The following is a 22,787-nucleotide window of genomic DNA, read 5'->3' as shown; positions in this document are numbered from 1 at the left end:
ATTGGTGTGTCAGGAATTAGCATATTCCTTTTTTCCAAACCCTGAATGGCGCAACAATCAACAAGCTGTACCACCTTGACCAAGTTTGGTTATCACATGTCATATACAACAAAAAAATACCAACCCTAACGCACCTATTTTAAAACATACAACAAATGGTTTGTCCCAACTTTAATGGGTACACAATTGTATCAGATCGTTTTATAACCCGCAAGATGATCTTTAAGATTATGTCCATAAACTTCTACCAACCGCGTGTTGCGTTTTATCTGATCGCGTGTGCTTGAATTACACCATCATATGCATTATTAAATCTTTTTTGCTAGTTGGTTTTTCGGTTTAATCGCCAAACATTTCGGATGCATAATTAATCTTGTCCAGTTATATAACTGAATATGATTTGTTTTCCGCAAATTTTCCACAGAAAATTAACAACCTGTTGTACAGTATTGGTAGCTTTATGTTATACTGGCCCGGTCTAAAATACGCACTTAGTCCTTGACTAATCTTCTTTTTGTGCAATGGTGCGGAGAAACACAGACAAAAATTTTGTCTTAAAATGTCGTTTGTTTCAAAAACATGCGAAAGCTTCTCCCGTGAGGGTTTGTACGACGATGCTTTTATATATTTTTCTTTTCGATTATTGTCACAATCAAGTTTATTTCCGAATTGAGACAATAAATCCAATACACCCAATGTTGACAATGTTGAAATTTACATGAAACAAGGACGAAAACAGCAAAAAAAACTTGATTCCATGATTGTAAAAATTTGAATTGTACAAACTGCAGTCGTTGTGTAACAAGTTTTAAACATTCCTATTTTATTTTTTTAAATCGAAATTTGCGCGAAAATATATCTGCAAATTTACAGAACAAGTCCGCTTTACAAATACGCCAGTTTATTGTCAGCAAAGCTTATCCCTGGTTTTCCACCTAGCGGAAAAGTATATTTCGTAGTGAAGCCGCTTTGTTATAAGCATATGCTAAAGGAAGTACGGTTATGGCTCATATGAGATCAAATATCTTCGGCTAGCAGTAACGCTGAGATGCATGCCTTATCGACTTAGCAACGTTCTAAATTTAAACAGGCAACATCAAAAAGTGAGACAAAACCCAACTCACGCCTTTTAGAGGCTTAAACATTTCTGTTTAAAAACAAGTCTATAGATAACATCATCACCCCTGCCTAAAACAACAGTAGCTTAACAATCGGGGGCCTATGCATGTGGCGGGGCTTAATTGTGGTGATGTCACCCTGAAGCCTCAAAACCGCTAAAAGGTGACGCATTCAGACAAAGGCACTCACATAAACAAGAAATGTTCTTGAAGTGTTTGAAAACAACAGTCCCGCCAATACGTGACTTTAGACATTTTGGCCCACCAACGGTCATGGGAAACACCCCTCAAATCTTCGTGAACATGCCAATGTCGAGTTCTCCCACGTCTACCATTTGCAGAGAGTAAATTGTCGGTGAGACTGATGTACCCACCCACGCAAGCAATTACTCTAGCAAATTTGATTGTCCATTGAACTGTGACCGCCGCGGAATTTGGTTAGGTATATTATTGCAAATTTTACCATACAATCCGCTTTTGGCTGCAAAATTGCTATTTTATGATTTAATTCAAAAGAAAATAGAAATATTTTAAGACTTGTTATATATTGCACAATCTCTGTCACGATTAGGGAGCGCACCTTCCGCACCAACGGCAAACAAGTTGTTTCGGACGTTTATGTATGCGTAACATGATTCAGCAATATATCGTTCTAGTATGTGTCGTTTCTTCATCTGTCAAAATGTTGTATACAACGCAATATTTTAGAAATGTTTATGTGTTGGCAAACGGTTCACTAAACAGCTTTGTCCTTATTGAAATGTAACAATTGGTTTGTGTTTTGTGACGTAAAGTCGTAACAGACGGGTCAATAAAGTTGAATACTGTTGTGATTTTATGAACTGGTTTTGTTTTCCGTTCTTTTGTAGTAATATTCATAACATAGGTCAACCAAGCAAGATTCTCATCACTGCAAGTCATGTATTTATAAACGTACCTTCAAAAAGGCTCCAGTAAATAACGAGTAATGAGTAAACGAAAAATCGCCTGACAAATATAAATCGACAATTTGGTGAAATTAATTTTATACCAACATGTATTTCATCAATAGTTATTACTGTAGTTAATGTTATAATGACCCAGAAGGGAATGCCGCCTGATCCTTTACAATTGCGCCTGTTTTCCGGTTTCTAAAATTAGTGGGTGCTTCAACATGAAAATTGGGTTTGTTTGCGGTGCGCAATGTATGTGGATAGCGCCGCTAGTGGTAAAGTATTATTATAGGTCTCATTTGTTGGAACCTGTGTTCAACTTATGTCCCTGTTAAACATATAAAACTGTTGCATGTTTAAACAAGCTTGAAAGTAAACATATAGTGATGTTCCATGCTTATGCAATGTATACAGACTCGAATGTTCGAGCCCTCTGTAAAGGGGTTTCCCCTTGTTGTGTTGGGGAAACGACGGCTTTTCGTTGGGCTGATGAATCACTCTAATCCCCTTGTGAAAAACACTGCATCTTTTAACAGGTCCATTGTCTGCCATTTTAAACATCAACAAAATTTTACAGAAGTCTTCTGCTATTGTGTTTTCGATTTCTTTGATACGTTTGTGCTCCCTTGGTGACATCACTTCCGCGTACGTGTCATGGACGTGGGAAGATTTTATTCCAAACCATTAAACGTGTTTTTTGCCAATTGTTTCTTGTCACACTTTTTTACCATACTATTTTTATGTACCACCACTCCAAATACTACCAATACAACAATGTGGTAGTTAAATGTGTTACACTTTGTAAAAATATTTCAAAAAACAGTTCTTCAGTACTTCTATTAGTCATCGCACTCAAATCTGATACTTAATTTGTGGTTGGTGACGTACCTCGCAGGATTTGGGAAATAAAGTAGAAAACGACCAACAATTTGTTCACACTTTTATTTTATGGTCTTACTTGGCACTATGTAAAACCAGTGATAACTGATTAAAAAATATTAACCTACTGTCTAAACAACCATAACAATAGCGCACAAAAACGAATAGAGTTTCTTACTGGCATAACGCGAAACCAGCAGGTTTTCACCGTTAACGTATTAAGGTAATTTTTGACTCCCTTGACACAAACGCAAATCCCAAAGATGCATTCTGGTGGGATATTTATTGTAATCGTAATTATTAAGATGTATCTTGAAAGATAAAGAAATGATTTAAAAGCTTCTGAAAAATTTTGTTTAAAAAGTATTGAGAAATTGCTTGTGATAAATGAACTGTTGCCAAAATACCACAAATACTAACACAGGAACTTACAGATCAAAAGTTTGCGAAATTCCGATAAGTGACGCAAAGAGCATTCACAAATATTTAAAATGCAATTTGTTTAAAAAAATACTCACGGTTGGGGCTGTTAGGGTGTGGCTGACGTTTCATAATAATAACAATAACAATAAAAGCAGCCTAAAAATTTAATTCTTTGTGTTAAGTTTTGTCCCTAATACTATCCTAGCCCTCACTGTTAATTTAAATATATGCGCCCATTACGCTATCTATCGTTATTTCCTCCGAGGCTAAACACGTGTAAAAATCACGTGCAGGCTATGAACCAGGAATCGCCTGATCCTTTGCATTATGGATTACAAAAAAGGAATTTTATTGATTCGAAAATGCTGCGGTTGTGTCAACTGGAGTTGTGATTCAACTTTTTTCCTTCGAATCAGCGTGTTGAGATGCATTCATCAAATATTAAGCCTGATTAAGGCTACCTTCGGGTTATATATTTGTGGTTATGTAGTAAAAGGCCGCACCTTAATGTACAATGCAGTCGCGCGACAAAAAAGAATAAACGCAATGAATGTAAAAAATTAGTTATTGCCAAAAATTGCTTTGTCTGATGAGCAACGAGTTGTTTTTAAATCAATAATCGTGGATGATCGTGGAAAATTTGGCAGTTTTACTGATTTCGCGTTCGTAATGCAAATCTGACATGCTTTTAATTTTACAAACATTTACCGCTATCAATTTGTGTAACGTCCCGTGAACGCGCCCCGGTTATAGCGCGGAACGTCACACGAGGAGAGAATTGAAACGCGATTCCTAATAGCCTCCAACAACCAGTCCACACAGATAGATGTTTTGCTGATCTTATTAGGCGAATTCTTTGAATGTAGGACGATGAAAACGAATAGGAAACGTATAGGAAACGTTAGGAAACGTATCGGAATCGTTAGGAAACGTATCGGAATCGGTTTCAACTGTTGTGGTAACCGGAGAGAGTAAATAGCACGGGTATTCAACTCGCATCAATTACTGGCACACCAAGCTATGTTGGGTGACAGTTCAGAATAAGTCACGCTTCACGTGAAGATAAAACAGAAATACAATAATCGTCAACACGACAATAAATAGCCCTTTCCTAATTCAACCGACGCAGCACCGTGCTCCACGGAAGTCAGCAACAAAAAGAACTGAACCACGTTGCGTTATCACACAAAACTGGCAGCCGATTATTACGTCACACAACGCCATAGATTACAACACAAGTTGTACTGAGAAAATGCGGGAATCAATAGAAATCTGCAATTACTGGCAAATAAGATGTAACAATTTGTTTTTGGCTGATTTTTGGCACATACTGGCCAGAACAAATTCCATGGATATCATGAAAGATTTCTAAATTCCGATGAACCGCTTGAAATAACAATAAACACACCGCTTGCGGCTGATCGATATTTTAGGTGACGCTATTGTTTTCGTTGGCCTAACGTTCTTTGAGGTTTTCTTTATTTACGTCTGCGAATTGTGTATTGCTGGAGTTTATTGTTTGATTTCACAGCCTGCACAATAAGATGACTTCAAAGTCTAAGCAATCAGAATGTGTAAAAGTTGTGGTCCGATGTCGACCATTGAATCAAAAAGAAATTCAAGAAAACCACGAAAGTGTTGTCGAAATGGATTTAAAGTTGGGACAAGTGCTAGTGAAGAATCCAAAAAGTAATATAACATTAAAACTAATAATAACAAAATTAAGTACATTTAAAACATAGCAGTTATAATCATTAAAATGTCAGTTTTGGCAATGCTTTTTCACTTGGTTTCCAAACATTAAGTATTACAATTTATTGAAGGTGCCTCTGAGCCCACAAAGTCGTTTACATTTGATGCAATTTACAACTGGAATTCAACACAAAGTGATATCTTTGAGGAGACTTTTCTAACATTATTGGAGTCCGTTTTAAATGGATTTAATGGTACCATATTTGCATATGGACAGACAGGCACAGGAAAAACTTTTACTATGGAAGGTGATTAAAATCTTTTTGTACATTTAGCGTTCCATATCTTTTCAAAACAAAGTGTCTAAAACAAAGGTGTGTGCAACTTAACTAAGTGACCTTGTGAGGACAAAATTGTCTGTATATATAATAGGAAGTGCCGGTGGTACTTGGCCAGTCTGCAGAGTATGGCAGCTGCATGCACGAAATTTTTTGAAAATAAATTTTTGCACGCCAAGTTTTGGGGGGTTGCACGCGAAAATTTTGCCCCAAAGGCATTTAATTGGCCTGTCTTGACCTCTTTTACTTGCTTTGCGCCTGCTGAAATTGGTCTTGCACGCGAACTTACGGGTTGTGCACGCGGGACATGTAGGTCCTGCACGCGCGAGATCTCGTCGGGAACTGCCATGTTCTGCAGACTGGGTACTTGGTCTTTGGCCATAAGTATAACAATAATATTTAAACTTTACAGGTGTACGATCAGACCCAGATCTAAGAGGTGCCATCCCAAGGTCATTCGAACATATTTACAAACACATTGCGCGAACAGTTGACCAGCAGTTTTTAGTGAGAGCATCTTATTTGGAAATTTATCAGGAAGAGGTACGTGACCTTCTTTCCAAAGATCAGACAAAACGCCTTGAACTAAAAGAGCGTCCAGACACAGGTAACATTCGAAATCGCCAGAGAGTAGTTGTTTTATACAGTATAATGTCTTGTGTAGGTGTATATGTTAAAGATTTGCTTTCATTCGTCACAAAGTCTGTGAAAGAAATAGAACATGTTATGAATGTTGGAAATCAAAACAGAAGTGTTGGCTCAACAAATATGAATGAGCACAGGTATGCCTTGAAATATTTGCTTTAAAGGTCTACTTGTTTCTTCCAAAATAAAGTAATACATATTTATTTGCAATTTCATAGAATTTATGTGAGGACTTTAATTGCAAAATCAGCACTATAATTGCAAAATTTTCAAGTTTAATTTCAAGAGAACTACTGTACAATTGTATTTCACAGCTCTAGATCACATGCAATTTTTGTCATTACCATTGAGTGCAGTGAGGATGGAGTAGATGGAAAAAATCACATCAGAGTGGGAAAATTAAATTTAGTTGATTTGGCTGGAAGTGAAAGACAGGTATGAAAAGCTTTACTTTTCATATAGAGTTCACTTTACCTGTGTCACAAAGAAAAAGTTGTGTTGTAATGTAAAACATTTTATTGATTTTCAAATCATTTGTATTGATAACTGTTCAAATATGACAGGCCAAGTCAGGAGCAACCGGGAAACGACTAAAAGAAGCCACAAAAATCAATCTATCTCTTGCTGCACTAGGTAGGTATATTATAGGTAGATTATAGATTATATAAAGGAGAATCTAATTTATTGGTTGTCTTTTTACAGGCAATGTCATTTCTTCATTGGTCGATGGCAAAGGCCATATTCCCTACAGAGATTCAAAACTTACAAGGCTATTGCAAGACTCATTAGGTGGAAATGCAAAAACTGTCATGGTAATATGTTTATGACAGCTAAAAAAGTGGCAAAAATATTGTGATAAAAAATATATGCTTTCAAGTGGTAATTTTTAAAGGAGAGGGAATTATTTGTGAATCATAAAACTAGTTTTGTGCATGTTTATATTTAGGTTGCCAATATTGGCCCTGCAAGCTATAACTATGATGAAACTCTGACTACGCTTCGGTATGCAAACCGTGCCAAAAACATACAGAACAAACCTAAGATCAATGAAGATCCTAAAGATGCTCTGCTGCGTGAATTTCAAGAGGAAATTGCAAAGTAAGCAATTTCCAATGCAACTAACTGTAGGGGCTGCTGAATACCTAAATATCTGTTTTGTATGTGAAGGTTAAAGGCTCACCTGGATACCAAGGGAACAAAAGATAAGAAGAAAAAACACAGAAGAAGGCGAGAAGGTGCTGAAGGTGAAGAATCCTGGGATGAAGAGAGTGGTACTGATGAAGATGATGATGGTAAGAGGTTTGCTTGCAAATTGAATTTTTCCTTTTTATAGTTAAAGATGTTAAAGAAGACTATCCTTGTAAAAAGGCATGCCAAAAGTTGTCATTGGCAGTTTTATCTAGTTTTTACCCCATTAGCCTTTTAAACACCATTTTATTCCAGACTGTTTTAACACTATTTTGTTCCAAAGTCTTTTAACACCATTTTGTTCAAGACTTTTATACCATTTTATTAATCGTTAAACACCATTTTATTCCAGACCCTTTAAACACCAATTTATTCCTATAAACAGTGTTTCATAATGGAACGGAACGTTATACCGGAACGAAATAAATAATTTTTGGCTCAAATACCGGAACGAAATACCGAAATAAAAAATATTCAAAATACCGGAACGGAACGAAATACCGTTATTTTTTATTCTGGTATTTCGTTCTGGACATTTGACGTGAAACAATTGCTGAAAATTTCGCGCCGGTAAACTGTAATAAAAATTGAAGCTCCTACAATTTACATCCGTTTGACCATTATTGACAAACGCTATGTGACGTAACAACTACCGACAATAATTCTTATGTGTTACAACTTTCTTTCTTTTTTTGCTGAATAATTATAAAGACCACAAAGAAATGTTCTTTTGTTAAGACCAAAATACCGAAAAATACCGTTATAAATTTATTTCGGTCAGACCGGAACGAAATGAAAATATTGTTCCAGAACGAAATAACGAAATAAATAATTTGCTCAGAACGAATAACGTTATTTGGTTTCGTTCTGTTCCGGTATGAAACACTGCCTATAAACAGATTTTTATTCCAACCATTACATAATGGTTAATTTACAAACTGTTTAAAATCTTGAATACAACAAATTATGTTTTGTGTGATTACTTACTAAACACAAACCTTAAAGAATATAAAACTTTTCAAGGTAACCTTTCGGAAGAACACAGACTCAAGTTGGAAGCAGACAAAGAAAGGATTCTCCAGGATAAGACGATGGCAGAGGAGGAAAAATCTCATCTGCTGAAGGAAAAGGAAGAAAAATTAAAGGAGCTAGAAGAGCAAAAGAAAGCAAAGAAAACACTTGCAGCAAAAATAGAGGTACTAAGTTGCAATGGTGGAGTACAGCTCTGTTTGATTGTTTAATTAAATACTGGCAACTTATCTCAGGCCTTGGGGTCAATTTTTTTTTAAATAAACCAAAAAGTTAACCCTTTACATTTTTGGTCAGAAATTTCTTTGAGATAAAATGGGTGCAAAAAACAAAAACAAACCTATTTGATCTGTAACTTTAGTCCAAATCGGAGGTGTACACTATTTTACCAGAGGGTTGCCCTGCTAAACTTTTAGGCAATAGATTTTGGGAAATTGCCGTACCTGAAAAAACTAAATGCCCTTACCTGAATAGAATTAAATTTAGCGAAAATATAGAAATGTTTGTGATAAGTGGGGCGATTATTTTTTGACTTGTCAAAAAAGTCAATAATTTGTCAAAATTTTTGGAATAGGTCAAAAGTTGTCAAAATTGTTCACAAAGTCAAAATTTTTTACAAAGTTAAAATTGTTTGCAAACTGCATTGTCGTGGTGTTGTAGAGGTTGCACTACCAGTGAAATATTCATTTTACACCTTGTAGCCTACTTTTATACTGTTGTAATTGGCCCATTGCCTATATTGTGATTCATAAACCATCAAGTGAGTGAAATAATTAGGTTGATATGGCGTGATGCTCAACACACCTCAAAACCTGCAAAATTTTGGTAGGTCCCAAGTCATTTTACGGCAGCTGCAGGTTTGGTGCAGCTATTGCTTCGGTTTTGCTTTAGATACTTCATGTATCTTTCGTTTATACAAATGTATTGAATAATTTTCGTTGTGTCTTAGTTGCAGTTTTTTGGCAGTAATTTTTAATTAGCTCATTTCCCTTTTCAGAATAGGCTAGGTCTGTGTTCAGAGTTTTGCCCTTCTGTTAGACTTTTGCACATTATTTTGCTCTACAGAGTAGCCTACAGCCACATTTTAACTTTTTGTACAATAATGTGTAATTTAACTACTTGAATTTTTCATAGGTCAAAAACTAGTGATAAGTGTTGTCGCGGGTTTGGTGTGATATTATTTTAAATCAACATAAAGGTTTTTTTTTCTGTTGTATGTTTTATATTTAAAAGACACATGTTTCAGACTTGACAGACTGAAAGACATACCTCTACCTAGTAGCAACAATTTGTTCATATTTAGGCGATGCAAAGCAAACTGTTGGTTGGCGGCAAAACGATTATCGATCACACCAATCAGCAAGAGCGTGAAATCGAGGCCAGACGCCGACAGCTCGCTGAACAAACTCGAAAGGAACGTGAAATGAAACAAAAGCTGCTGAAGAAAGAGGAGACTGCACTGGAAGCGCAAGAGCACTACACCTCCTTGCGACAAGAAGTAGAGGCGAAAACGTTAAAACTAAAGAAGGTGTGTACAAAAGTAGATCTAGTTTAAAATCGGTTATTTATCGGCGCCATAACACACAAGATAAAGGTATGTAACTGTGAAACCAAACATCATTTTACCCACCACATAACAAACCATTCGGACAGAAAAAATGTCGCGAACTATAGAATACGAGTTGGTTCAACAGAAGGGTCACAAAACTACAACCCTCGGGTCGAATCTGGCAACGTTTATCAATGTCACCCCTATGGAATTTAATTTATTAATAACAGCGTGGAGAATACATTATAGTTACTTGATGCTTGTGGAGACTGATGTGTGCCTAAATATGTAACGTATTAAAGTTTAAATTATTGCTTCTTTAATCGTTTTCCGTATTTTTTCGATAGCCTACGTTCGGGCTTGTAGGTCATGCGTCCTGACTTGTCATGCTTACAATTATTTGGCACTTTGGTGTCCCTTCGTTTTACTCAATGCACATTTTCGGTCCCGAAGACAAAATGTATCAAAAGAATGTTTTGTAATTTTCAGCTTTACGCGAAAATGCGCCAGGCCGAGTCGGAAATTAAGGATTTAAGTGACATTCACGCAAGTGAGAGGGAAGAGCTGGAACTCGTACAACTTGAGGTATGTATCACAACATGATTTTTTTGTTTTAAATTTTACCGGCTTTCTACTGTTTTGAGGGAGGTAGCAAATAAAACAAAGATATAAAAACACGACAAACACGATATGTTTGTTTTCTGCTTAAGCGTTTGTATTGTGTTTTCTATTATTGCCTCTGCTTTTACTTTTCCAAGTTAATTTATAACCAGAAAACTCTCGTTCCAGATGAGTCGGGAATTGAAGCTAAAAACACTGATCATCGAAAATTTTATTCCGGTCGAGGAAAGAAACAAGTTGGAGAAGAGAATTTATTGCGAAGATGACGATGAAACTTACAAGATACGACCATTGTCTAACGCCCCAAAGTAATTATCATTGCAGACAAAATCCCTTTTTCTCCCAAAACTCACCCAATCTTTAGTACATACATCACCTAATCACATGATATAATTTTATGTTTCCCATGAAGTGATATATTCCAAAAACGTACTTCAAACGAATTTGGAAAGAGTTACAAAAAGAAAAACAAGGAAATAAACAAAAACTGGTTAAATTATGAACAATGCTATTCCAGTTTTGCTGCGTTGGCCTTCCCCAAAAAGGCATCTCGCCTTTCATGTGCTATATACAATCTACATTGGAAAATATTTTTTTTTTTGGGTGTGTAACTGTGTTACATAATGTTAAAAACGCGTTCAAACAAACCCCTTTATGAATGTCACACTATCTCTTGGATCATCCATTTATTCGTAACGTAAAAAAATATTTTTTCATAGTCAAACAATGATGAAACGGCCGCAAAGCGCACATTCAGGCAACCAACGGGCAGTGTCGCAATACGCTAGGATGGCTGCAACAATAGACTACAATCCACGATACCGATGCGAGAATATTGTCCTGCTTGACCTTGACATGCCAACGAGAACCACGAGCGACTACCACGGGCCTGCTATTGCACCCAGGGTAAGTACACGTTTGTTTTAGTGTGATTAAGTAGTTTGTGGAAACGTTGTGTTTTCAATCGAGCCTGAAAACCAAATAACCAGTTTTGATTCGTTACTTGGACTCAGAAGTACTTAACTGAATTTTAGGCATTGATTTTTTCACATTAATTTCAGGTGCAAGCGGCGTTAGATGCTGCTCTCCAGGACGAAGATGACATTCAACTTGACGCTAGTTCGGAGCAGTTCACTAAAAAGGCCAAACCAAGGTATGAAGATCGAAATAATCGTAGTCTACAGTTTTGTGCTGTGCACATTTGGACCCACGTGAATGTGCATTAAAAAAAGTATTAACCCTTGTGGTCAATTTGTACGACATAAATACGAGATGGCTTAGCACAGGACTTAAACGTGTTATACAATTTGACCGGATCGTTTCTACCACCAACCTATTTTTTCAAAACGCCCAGAGGTGGACAGAGAAGCCCAAACTTAGCATTTATAATCTAAATATGCGACTGGTGCCGAAAAAACAAATAATGCACTTTATGCAGGAAGAAATCTGCTCGTACGAAGGCCAAGTCATCTAAAAAGGGAGATGGATCATCTACGAGGGATTCCGCCGAAATGTATCCCTCCTCCCGGGGTTTGGTTCCAAAATGAAAGTGCCAAATTAGCGCAAATTTTTGATTAAACACTCCTGTCACAATCATAATTGCATGGTACTTGGTGCATGGCAATTATTATACAGATGTTTGTAAGGCATATTTTTCCAAGAAGCAAAGATTGTAGTCAAGTTCCGTTTGTTTTTTGTTCAGAAAGTTGTTGGATGTGCTGTGACCTGTGCTGTTTAAATTGTTACAACCCTATCTGGTCTTCTTTAATGCTAATTGCACAAAGAAATAAGTTTTACCTTGAAACTTATTAGTAGCGTCGTAAATCTCTTTCACTGGCCTTTTTCGTAACATGCACTGTGCTTTTGCTTTTCTGTGACCTCTTCGGGACCACTCCTGGCGTTGAAGAAATATTTACTTCATAATAAACGTGTGAAGTTTCGACCAATGCTTTTTTGTCGTAAGTTCTTGTGTGTATTTATGTTTTTGTTTTGCAAGATATGCGGCCAACTGAGGTTTACTTAAGCAGTTATGACTCAATCGACGGTAATTTCAATTATGTAGGCTGCAGTGATGACGAGTTATAAAAAATAAAATAAAAAGTGGTAAGCGTAAGTGTAAGTTTACTGGGAAGTTGCTTGTCAATACAGGCAAAACGTTGTTGTTAAGCATAAAGACTGAACTATGTGTTTCCAAAACCTGATCAAAGGTCATTGCACCTGCGCATTTTTTGACAAGTCTAGGTCCAACAAAACACTTCTTCTGACGTTAAAAACGTTAAGCACGAATCAGGCTTTAGCTACTCATACTTGAAGAACAAAGTTGAACTAGTCTGATTTCTGTAGATTTTTTTACATCTGGTATGTTTTGTCGGATGAGAACAATGTTATTTCGAGTAGTTTCGTTTCGCTTCACTGATTGTTGTTGAATGACAAAAGCGTGCGTACAAAGTTATACAAAGTTGTTTTTTACTATTGTTACAATATATTTTCGTAAAAATGATTCGAGGATTGTTTATACAGTAACTGCATTTCCCTATTTTTGGTTATTAGGCACATCATACCGTTTTCTGATTGAAGACGCCCAGTATGAGTGTTTCAAGTACGAAGAGCAGTGGCAGCCATCGCCGACATTACAGTGCTGAAAATCACGCTATCAAGACTTTTCACAGAACTGGTTAGCCTCACATTATTTTCTAAAAGTTACTTTACCTGACCACAAACTATGTTAAAAATAGGAAGCTCTGGATCTGTCTTGGAAACAGGTTTACATTATCGACACCGGAATGGCATTGCATCTCCAGGATCCCGGCGAAGACCTGGATCAGATTCTGACATTTTAGAATCACGCACTACTGGAGTATCTTTAAGCCATCAGGTTGTACTTTGTTTTTGTAGATTTTAACATCTCATTAATCTCTATGCTTTAATTAAAAATGTCAAAATCTGCAGGATTCCCTAACTCTTGCATATCACCAACGGCCTTCAGTCGTGGTAGGCCATTCTTCAGGCACAAGTAAGAAAACTGATTTTCTGAAATGAAATCTAACACTTCTGACATAATGTTGGTGTTTGTGTTAGCACCAAATCCTTCACAAACTCGTCAGACAAAACCAGTCTCTGTGTGGACTCAAAATGAAGTGTGCAAGTGGCTGAAAAAGCATATCCCCGCAAATATGGCAATTTATGCTGAAGTGTTTTCGGAGCATGATATAACCGGTACTTGTTTGATCTCTATTTTGGTGAAATTTGCTGCTTTATAACCAATTTTGTGTTTTAGGAAAAACCCTTTTAATGTTAAATGACGTCAAGCTGAAAAGGATGGGAATTGTTGAGCCTGCTCATCGAGTGACAATCCTAAACGAAATTCTAAAACTTGAGATGAAAAACTTCATGCAGTGTTTTAGGGGTTTACAATCAGGTAGCAAAATGAAATTTGAAACCGTCTAAATCCAACAAGGTTTAAATATGTCAATGTTTATTTCAGCTGGAATGTTTGATGTGCAATAAGATCACAACACTGGAGCTAGATAATATGGAATTGTTTCTGTGCAGGGACAAATTGTTTTCCGTTCTTACATTTGCATTTATTTGTAAAATTAAACTGATTTTGTCTTTCCGTAAAGTTGGTTTGATGTGCTTTTTCGTTGTTGTCATATCTTAGTCAATGTCAAGTGCAGTATTACTTTTTTCATGAATTTTTGTTGTTTTGTTTGGTGCTGTATTTTGTGATAATGTTTTTTATTAATTTTCCTGTTTTGCTGTATTGCAGATGTTCAAAAGTAGGCTTTTATGGAAAATGTAAGAAAAACTGTCTGCAAATCATTAAAAACTGTCAAGAAACATGTTGACAATTGGGACACAATTTGTGCAGAATGTGAACCTGTGATTACATCACTTCTTAATCTAAGCACGCAGCTGGATTGCTGCCAGAAAGTTGATTTAACAAATCATCCTCTTGGAGGCTTTGATGACCTCAAAGAAAACTTATCCACCAAGTTGATGCTGGATGTAGACACATCTGTAAATTCTTTACTTCAAAAACTAAAAATCCTATCTGAATGCAGGAACAGAATTCGAAGAGTTACTGATACATGTAACTCTTTGCTAAAGTCAGTGAATACTGTGAAAACAACCATTGGTACTGCAACGGAACCACCACATTCTGATATAGTAGAATGGCTCAACAATCTTGTTTTTATCGCAACTGAGCAATATGCAGAAAAGAGAGACATTATTACAAATTTGCAAATGGTGGAGTTTAATACGGAGTTTGATGCTTGTACTATAAAAGACAATTTGACAGCTTGGAAAAATCATAAAGATCTACATTCTTATTTACATGATATTTTGAAATATTGTGAAAATATAATTAGTCTTGATAGTTGACTAACATAAGGACGCTACTTTTGTTCAAGTTTTTTCGTTTTAACTGCCATAAACTTATCTTTACAGTGCGTTTAAAAATTTTTACAGGGTTTTTGGGTAAAATTGGCAACAAAATGTCTGACCGGAAGTCAATTTTGCAGTCACGAAAGCGCATTGCCAAGGTGCTACAGGACGAATACTGGGATTGCAGTGTATGTACATATACCAATTCTCCAGAGGCCTTTAAATGCTCGATCTGTGATGTGAGAAAGGGAACTTCCACAAGAAAACCGAGACTTAATCAACATATTGTCGCACAACAGGAAGCCACCAGACTTGTAGCACAAATGCCTCAGGGTCAACTTGGAAAAGAGTTTCTAATTGAAAAAGATGATGAAGAAGTAAAATCAATTGAGGAAACAGGCTGTAAGCCAACAAAAACCCCAAAGTGCAAGACCAAGAGCAATGATCAAAATTTACCCTTCACAATGGCAGTTACTGTCAACAATGTCACTGTGATGTTTACTGAACTTAAAAAAACTCGCCTAGAAGTTAATGAAACTTCAAACAGGTAGTTTTTGTCAATCTACAGTATAACTGATAAATTACTTTGAAAAAATGATCACTTTGTTTATATGTGATGCAGTTAATCAAGACACTATGTGCATGTATTTTTTGTAACAACATTTTCTACTGCCTGTATTTTGTACTTGTTCTATTTTTGTGATGCCAACTCATAATGGATATATGTGTGTCTACCGTGGACAATATATATATTAGATATTAATGTGTTTTTATGCCAAAACACTTACAGGACAATCTCAACTTCCTAATGTTTATTATTAACTTTTTCCTATCACCGCCTTAGCTTCAATTTTTAAACATATGATTTTCATTTGATGAAAGTATGTTTTGGTTGTATGTGCAGGGTAGCGCTTTGTAGAACTTTGAATGTTAAGAATTTAAACCCAAACACATGTGAATAAGGTTGTCACAGTGGGTCAAAACCAAGATCAGTGAAGTCACAGCGGGCCTTACTACATTTTCACTGCTATTTCAGTTTACTATGTTGTCAAACCTCGCGAATTTTGCGTAGTTATTTTTTTGTTTTGCAATCATTGCTAAAGAATTACATAAAAAATCAGTCCACGACCATAAACGTCAACTACCCTAATGTAAGCTTTAAAAACTTGTCCTAAAGCACTCAAACGCTTAAAACAGAGCTTTTTGCGTTGCAGGTGGGTTTATGAATTGTATCAAAACGTTCAAGTTTAGTTTCTTATATCAAGCAATTTTTTTGTCGATACATCAAGCGAAGTAGCCACTTTCCTAAGAAGGCGGGTCGGATAATTGTGTTTGGCGGGCCGTAGATTACCCACCCCTAGTTTATTTTGAAACAAACGAAGAATACAAGCTTTGTTGTAGGCATGTCTTGCTTTCATGGTGATTCAAAGGTTTTAACATATGACACTCGTATTATAATTGAGAATAGAATATTATGGTGTTTGCACTGAGTCGTATGTATAATGATTTGGTCGCTTAATTGTCTTTATCCATAGATACGACAGGCCAAACCAAACGTCTTCAAGTTTAAATAAACATTTAACAAAAGTTAGAAATCAGCTTGCCTTCCCTAACGTCACATCAGTTGCGCTATCAGCAGCTTACTTTTCTTATATTGGCTCGATACTTTTAATTTAAACTTATATTTCATTTAACACACTGTGTACAATGCCAGCTTTTTTCACATATCTTTGGTTAGATACAGCGTCATTTTCTGCTATTTTTCTAGTAATTAAAACTGATCACTATTTAAACGCACATTTTCTCCCGAGTAAATTTAAGGGATATATAGGCTACCTTATACCTGCTTAAAAATGTGCACGTGGCGATGTGTTCTATAAACCAGCAGGGAGTCGAACCGAAACTGAACCCGAACCGGTTTGAGCGGGTCATTTCATTCAACCCGAACCGCTAATTACGATTTCTAAAAAAACGAACCGGAGTCAAACCCTATGTTTTGTTTGGCGTTGGCCCCAAACGGAACCGAACCATTAAAATGCTGCTTGTATTACATACTTTTGCAATGTGCGATTCAAAACAACGCACTGAAGAATATACCACTAGCTTTCTTCGGGTACAATTAAATTTAAACGAAAGGCGATTTGAACCGGTTTAAAAACCGCAAACCGGATAATTTGCAGAACCGCAATAAAACTCGAACCCGAAATTATACATTTTTGAACTGGACCCGAATCCTTAAAAACAAAGTCAACCCGAACCGAACCTGAGTCTATATCACGTGCGGTTCGACTCCCTGTTATAAACATCCATTGTTACGAAACAAATCCTGTGTTAAGTTGCTAAAGGTTACCATGGCACAAATTCAAGTGTGTTCGCCCAAATAAAAAAAAATATTGCGCAAGTCAACAAATACTTAGGCCTACCCACAGTTTACCAACACTGCACTAATGCTTTGTGTTTTATAATTTTATATCATTCAGTTGTTGCAAGGTGTTTCGCAGGTAGGCCTAATGTAACTAACGAATTTTATCTGAGCCGTTTTTGATTGATATTGAATACAGAATTTTTCACATTGGGGTAAATTTTCCCTCGAAAACGTAAATGCGACCAAAACAGTGGGAATCCTCTGATTTAAAGGTTGCGACATAGATCTCTGGCGCGCTCACGTGCGTGAAATGACCTAAAGTAACCTTTGTCGCGCTGTGCGGCAATCGCGAATTCCCAGCTGTTTGAAGAGCTTTAAATTGCCTGATGCAAAAGTCGACACGTGTTTTTCTTCAGCGTTTTAGTTTTAATCTAACACGCGTTAACCAAAACAAAATTACCGAGAGAATTATGAAGCAGATAGTAAAACCGGTGTAGTTTTTAGCAATGTTTCCGTGCCAACTGGTCTTTTTGCAGCCTAACATGAAAATAAAGTAGTTTCATAGAGAAACCGGATATATTATATATGTTACAGATTAAAAGTGTTGAAATAATGTTTGCTTTTAGAAGTTTTTTTCTATTTAAATCGAATTCCAGCTAAAAATAAACATATGATTTTGGGATTATGGACCACAGTGGGCCGGTATGGATAGTATGGCAGCTGCACACCCGAGACTATTTTTTTCAAGTTTGCACACTTGAACAAGCCCTCGAAAAAAGCCTTCGGCAAAAATTTTCTATTGTTTTCTTGCGTTATTGACAAAACATTAGGCCTGGGTGCTAAATAACTTCTGTTTTCCAGATTAGTTAACCAGTGGCGCAATTGTATTTGACGGTTATTTTGAGATTTTGTTAAATATTTGTAAATCGGTTAGCTTTTTTTTGATATGGTGCACACTTGACTGGTTGGTGCACACCCTAAAATTTCTTCTTGCACACTTGCACACTTGAAAATTCTTCGTGCACACCCGAGATCTCGGCGAAACGTACCATAAAATCCAATGTGGACAGTGGGCCATTTTGACAACACAACAGGGGTTGTGACTTTTTCGTGACACTTGTAACTATTTGTTATGGGCGTCAATGACAGTGCTGGGGTGTCACTAAATCAGTGACAGGGCTTCATTAAACCTGTCACTAAATTGTCACAACCTCATCTCCATTTTGACCAACTTTTTTGATTTCTCAATGTTGTATCATTTGAACAGCATAACCGTTTTATTGTAACGGTTATGTAACTTTTTCATAGCATCTTTAAATAATAGGCTTGTGGAAATCTGTTTTTTGCATTGCTTAGATTTCTTCAGAGTAAGTTTTTGGACATAAACCTGGCATGAGTTCACACAACAAAGATGCATGGAGAAACTTGAAACTAGCTGTAGATAAATTCTCTCAATCTACTGGAGCTGAGGTACCCTTCTAAACATTTGTTTGCAGGGAAAATCATATTAACATTTGCATATTTCAGGTGGCAGTGGCTACAGTTGGATTATTTGAATCATCAAATGACAACTATCAGCGCAAGGTTAAAGTATCATTTGTTTTTGTCATGCTACTGTTTGTTGACCCATCAATTTATCTCTCCATTATGCCTTTGGACACAATGTGATGTTTAGGCCCATGGCATTTTTGTTTGCTTTGGTAAAATGATTTAAAAGTTTCTTTTTGGTAGTATATTTAAGTAAAGCGAATTCTCTGTACTGTAATGTTTGTATAGTACTTGCAGAATATTTATTCAGCCAAACACCTGCTTGTGTGTTAAATCCAAACACTTTTTTTATGACTAATAGTTCCAGTTAGCAATCCAGTTTTTGTATGCATTTCATAGGATCCCACTGTTTATGGTCATGGCAGTTTGTATCATCAAGTAAAGAAGGGATTGGAGCTGGTTGGCAAGGAGGATGCAGGGTTAACATTTGGTAGTCAAGGCATGCAGAAATCATTGTATGATGTAAATGAAGCAAATGTTGACAATTCAAACATGACTGGAAAACCCATTCTTGCATCAAAAGGCAATCATATTGCACTGGATCCTGTGTCAAGGCAAGTTTTTTTACCTCATTTGAGATGAACATTCCAAAAAAACTTTTGTTTTTATTTTTATTACTACCTGTTTTTCAATAGATCTTTGTCAACTAGCTTTCGTACCTTGAAGCTTGATTCTCATCCTCCCCCAATCAATCCAGGCCTATCAGGTTCAACTATAAATTCAAGTACAGCTGGTTCAAGTCCTGACCACGGTACAATATGGCAATAGGTATAGTTCTTACAAAAATGCTGATATAAATGTTTCTATTTTTAGGTGGACAGGGAATCATACCACAGAGAAGCGGTAAGCGTAAGGGAAAAAACAAAAAATCCAAAAAACAATCAGAAGAGTTGGAATTCGGTGAAAACTGTAAGTAGCTTAGTAAGTTGTGCTTGGATTTGCAGTTTAGAGCAGTGGTTATTAACCCGGGTTCGTCAAAGGTCCTTTTAGGTACAAATGTGCAGCAAAAGTTTTCGACACCTGTCTATTCGTGCTTAAGCACTTTTGTCGCATATATATAGTGATTAATTTGATTCAGTACTTACTTAGTTTGGTTTTAAATCTTTTTGTGCAATTACCGATTTACTGGCCAGTGACACACGGATCTAATCTGTCAGGCAATGCCCTTTTTCTGGTTTCGCGCCCTGTAAGCTCATTTTGATAAGTTAACAAATGACCTGAAGTAACTGCTGTGCTTGGTTTAAAATCATGACTCTGTTTGCAAAAGAGTACTGGTTTTGTATTAGTAAATAAAATATCACACTCTTAATTGGGGTTGGCCAAAGCATGAAAAATATCGCAGGGGTTTGGCATTAATAAAAACGTTAACCGCCACTGGTTTAGAGTGTAACACAATGTAGTGATAATATTGTGCTTGTCAAAAATTTCAACTTTACAAAACCATTCATTTCTAGTACTCTTTGACGAAAGCAATCATTCTAGTGAAGAAGGTGATGATTCCACTGAAGATTCAAATGACAGTGAAGATGGTTAGACATTTACTATACACTGGTTCAGGTTTAGAGAACAGAATTAACCAAATTTTCTTAGACTTTCAACCAAGCAATCGTGTGTACAATGTTCCACTGCCTCAATCACGAGATACCATGAATGCTGCCTTTGCAACCTCACTGCCTGTGAACATTAACCTTGAATGGGGTAAATTGATGTTACACTGTCCGTAAACATATTTGCACTCTATGAATCTTATGTATGAATGTAATGATACAGATAGTAAACTTGATCACATTATAGGCCAAGGACCCATGTTTGACAATGCTTCTCGATTTCGCGACAATCGAGGGCCCCATCCACCAATGTACAACCCTAAATCCAGACAAGTTCCCAGCAAACCGACCATTATTCGAGCGGACAAGGTTTGTATTAGTATTGATTTATAATTTACAATAAACCATCTGGCCATGTGTTTTATAAAATAATTGATGTATAAAGACACCTCAACCTGACACAATGATGGCTTCAATGCAAGCCCTTGCACGAAGTGTAACAGATGATACTGCCTTGATATTTGGTGAAAGACCTCGTCCAAGGACACAAGAGGGTTTCAAAAAGAATTTTTAGTGAACTGTTTTGCCTATTGGTACATAGTACTTCCATTAGTGACTTTAACTGTGGTACTAACAAATATTGTGACTGAATTGTGTCACATTGATTGATGCCAGTCTAGTTTAATAAAATGGTGCTTGCAAAACAGCAACTAACCTATAACAATTTACTAAAGTTAAATGAATAATTAAGCGTAATGTGTACTTATGGCATTTTCAAACAACCAAGTCCAATTTATTTAAACTTTAAATTTTAAAGCATAATTATAGTTTTGAGTCTTTTATGAAGAGAAAATTTTAATTGCATTGATTGACAAGCTGTGAGATATTACCCTAACTGTAACTGTCTTAAATAGAGATCTGCCAATGTGTTATGGTGCTGTATGATGCATTTTCATTGTTCCCTAATTTGTAAAATGTGTTATGTTTATTTCTACCAGTAATGTAAAATAATAGCAAATAATTTGACTGTACTTTCTGGTTAGTGAACTATGTCTGACATATTGCAACTCTTGAATACGGTTCCAAAGTTTCTTTTTGTGTTTCTGATAAACTGTTTTGCCTTATTTTCTGACCTATGTTCATTCTTTTTTTGCATCTTTTGAATTTAGAAAACAAACCGGTTGGCAAGTGTACTCAACTGGGATAAATTAATTGTAATTATTGAAGGTCCATCCAAGTTTTGTATGATTTTATTAAATTTTCGAATAGTGCAAACTATTTAGTGCAGGGGTGCACAACCTTTTCGCTGTGACGGCCGCATCGCAGATCTTTATTGAACCAACGGCCGCCAATTGCCTGCTTGCTCATGTTTTAAAATTACTCATGTAAAGCAATACTTATATGCAGTGGTGGGATTCAGCCGGTTCGCACCGGTTGGAACCGTCTCACGAAATTTTATGAGATCACGAACCGGTTAGCATTACTGGTTGATGCCAATGGACTTTTTGTAACAGAACCGGATGAAAAATACGACTTTTGTGATGAACCGGCTGAGAAAAAAATTGAATCTCACCACTGCTTATATGTTACATATATACCATCTAATGGCAAGATTTATTCTAACTTGATGCACAGATTGAACTGAACAGTGAGACGATTAGTCTTGGTTGTTTATGATATCATAATCTATATATTGTGACGCTTGTGGAAATATGCTTTTTTTCTGTTACTCACAATAGGCATAAAAACGTCTGACGCATATGGCTATTAGGCTGGTAATACTATTTTAAGTTCCACAAAATGTGTTTCGAGCAGTTTGAAAATCAAAACATTTGGCAAAAAAGTTTTTATTTACGTCACGGCCGCCAGTACATATATTTTATTAAAAATGATCCCGGCCGCAAAAACTCGTCTCTGCGACCGCATTCGGCCGCAGGTTGTAGGTTGTACACCCCTGATTTAGTGGATTGTTTTTTACCCTGGTATGAAAGTATTGATTTTGAACTAAGTTTCAGTCGTTGTTTTAGTATGTAATTTTAACAGTGTGAGTATTTGTAACTTGAAAAGGTATGCACGGGAGAATGCCAAACAATAGAAACCTAATAATACACCATAAAGTGTAGCCTGTTTAGGGATGTACAAATTTAATATTGGTTGAAACCTGTTTTGTGCCAAAATGTGCCTTTTGTTCCGATTTTGCGGTCCTACCTGTGGAACAGTAATAAACATAAATCGCAAAGTTGTTTTAAACACCAACAGAAAAGGAGCAAGGTTGAAATCCGTCGTAATTTACAGCCTTCATACCGAATTTTCTCATATCAAAGGAAGTTTTCAACCCTCTACTTTTTATTATTGCCAAAAGTAGGCTACCCAGAAAAACGTTGCGGCAAACTCATTTAAAGTTTGGAAACACTTTGACGATAAATTAAAAATAACGTATTCAATGTTTTACAAGTCTTTGAAACCTTTTTTAGCACATTTCTGTTGGTTATTTAAAAACTCGGCACCTCAAAGTTAGTTGAGA

The 22,787-nt window shown here is 36.3% G+C and overlaps 5 protein-coding genes across 6 annotated transcripts; all 5 read left to right on the top strand.

The window, feature by feature from the left end:
* The first annotated feature begins 4,773 nt into the window (after positions 1-4,773).
* Positions 4,774-12,360, top strand: LOC145228286 (kinesin-like protein KIF3B). The gene is made up of 16 exons (XM_080093294.1): positions 4,774-5,041; positions 5,176-5,352; positions 5,795-5,989; positions 6,047-6,164; positions 6,342-6,462; positions 6,591-6,660; positions 6,730-6,839; positions 6,974-7,125; positions 7,195-7,319; positions 8,239-8,411; positions 9,548-9,772; positions 10,283-10,378; positions 10,583-10,722; positions 11,134-11,320; positions 11,476-11,567; positions 11,853-12,360. The coding sequence occupies exons 1-16, from the start codon at positions 4,897-4,899 to the stop codon at positions 11,959-11,961; spliced, it is 2,235 nt and encodes a 744-aa protein (XP_079949420.1). The 5' UTR covers positions 4,774-4,896; the 3' UTR covers positions 11,962-12,360.
* A 434-nt stretch (positions 12,361-12,794) lies between these two features.
* Positions 12,795-14,184, top strand: LOC145228289 (sterile alpha motif domain-containing protein 10-like). 2 transcript variants are annotated; one of them, XM_080093299.1, is made up of 7 exons: positions 12,795-12,851; positions 12,965-13,088; positions 13,150-13,289; positions 13,364-13,427; positions 13,493-13,630; positions 13,692-13,832; positions 13,899-14,184. In XM_080093299.1, exons 2-7 carry the CDS (start codon positions 13,001-13,003, stop codon positions 13,919-13,921), a joined length of 594 nt encoding a protein of 197 aa, XP_079949425.1. In that variant the 5' UTR covers positions 12,795-12,851; positions 12,965-13,000; the 3' UTR covers positions 13,922-14,184. The 2 variants fall into 2 exon arrangements, with proteins under 2 accessions (XP_079949425.1, XP_079949424.1); XM_080093298.1 differs by lacking the exon at positions 12,795-12,851 and having other exon boundaries at positions 12,870-13,088.
* A 19-nt stretch (positions 14,185-14,203) lies between these two features.
* LOC145228288 (AFG2-interacting ribosome maturation factor-like) lies at positions 14,204-14,887 on the top strand. Its single transcript, XM_080093297.1, has one exon. It carries the CDS (start codon positions 14,204-14,206, stop codon positions 14,798-14,800), a length of 597 nt encoding a protein of 198 aa, XP_079949423.1. The 3' UTR covers positions 14,801-14,887.
* A 26-nt stretch (positions 14,888-14,913) lies between these two features.
* Positions 14,914-16,289, top strand: LOC145228290 (RING1 and YY1-binding protein-like). Its single transcript, XM_080093300.1, has one exon. It carries the CDS (start codon positions 14,914-14,916, stop codon positions 15,352-15,354), a length of 441 nt encoding a protein of 146 aa, XP_079949426.1. The 3' UTR covers positions 15,355-16,289.
* A 2,163-nt stretch (positions 16,290-18,452) lies between these two features.
* LOC145228287 (uncharacterized) lies at positions 18,453-22,502 on the top strand. The gene is made up of 9 exons (XM_080093295.1): positions 18,453-18,638; positions 18,696-18,752; positions 19,056-19,270; positions 19,352-19,467; positions 19,530-19,625; positions 20,171-20,245; positions 20,307-20,414; positions 20,511-20,632; positions 20,709-22,502. Exons 1-9 carry the CDS (start codon positions 18,561-18,563, stop codon positions 20,835-20,837), a joined length of 996 nt encoding a protein of 331 aa, XP_079949421.1. The 5' UTR covers positions 18,453-18,560; the 3' UTR covers positions 20,838-22,502.
* Positions 22,503-22,787: the final 285 nt, after the last annotated feature.

The sequence above is a fragment of the Phallusia mammillata genome, chromosome 5 (assembly GCF_965637545.1).
Source record: "Phallusia mammillata chromosome 5, kaPhaMamm4.hap1.1, whole genome shotgun sequence".
Taxonomy (NCBI): Eukaryota; Metazoa; Chordata; class Ascidiacea; order Phlebobranchia; family Ascidiidae; genus Phallusia; species Phallusia mammillata.
Note: the sequence above shows the minus strand (reverse complement) of the source record. Positions and strands in the feature narration are given on the sequence as shown.

Coding starts and splice junctions, on each gene's coding strand:
- LOC145228288 (XM_080093297.1), top strand. CDS start 14,204: ATGGAAAATGTAAGAAAAACTGTCTGCAAATCATTAAAAACTGTCAAG.
- LOC145228289 (XM_080093299.1), top strand. CDS start 13,001: ATGAGTGTTTCAAGTACGAAGAGCAGTGGCAGCCATCGCCGACATTAC. Junction 13,631..13,691: donor TTCGGAGCATGATATAACCG/GTACTTGTTTGA, acceptor TTTGTGTTTTAG/GAAAAACCCTTTTAATGTTA. Junction 13,833..13,898: donor TTTTAGGGGTTTACAATCAG/GTAGCAAAATGA, acceptor TGTTTATTTCAG/CTGGAATGTTTGATGTGCAA.
- LOC145228287 (XM_080093295.1), top strand. CDS start 18,561: ATGAGTTCACACAACAAAGATGCATGGAGAAACTTGAAACTAGCTGTA. Junction 19,271..19,351: donor GCACTGGATCCTGTGTCAAG/GCAAGTTTTTTT, acceptor GTTTTTCAATAG/ATCTTTGTCAACTAGCTTTC. Junction 19,626..20,170: donor GTTGGAATTCGGTGAAAACT/GTAAGTAGCTTA, acceptor ATTCATTTCTAG/TACTCTTTGACGAAAGCAAT.
- LOC145228290 (XM_080093300.1), top strand. CDS start 14,914: ATGTCTGACCGGAAGTCAATTTTGCAGTCACGAAAGCGCATTGCCAAG.
- LOC145228286 (XM_080093294.1), top strand. CDS start 4,897: ATGACTTCAAAGTCTAAGCAATCAGAATGTGTAAAAGTTGTGGTCCGA. Junction 6,165..6,341: donor ACAAATATGAATGAGCACAG/GTATGCCTTGAA, acceptor TGTATTTCACAG/CTCTAGATCACATGCAATTT. Junction 6,661..6,729: donor TCTATCTCTTGCTGCACTAG/GTAGGTATATTA, acceptor GTCTTTTTACAG/GCAATGTCATTTCTTCATTG.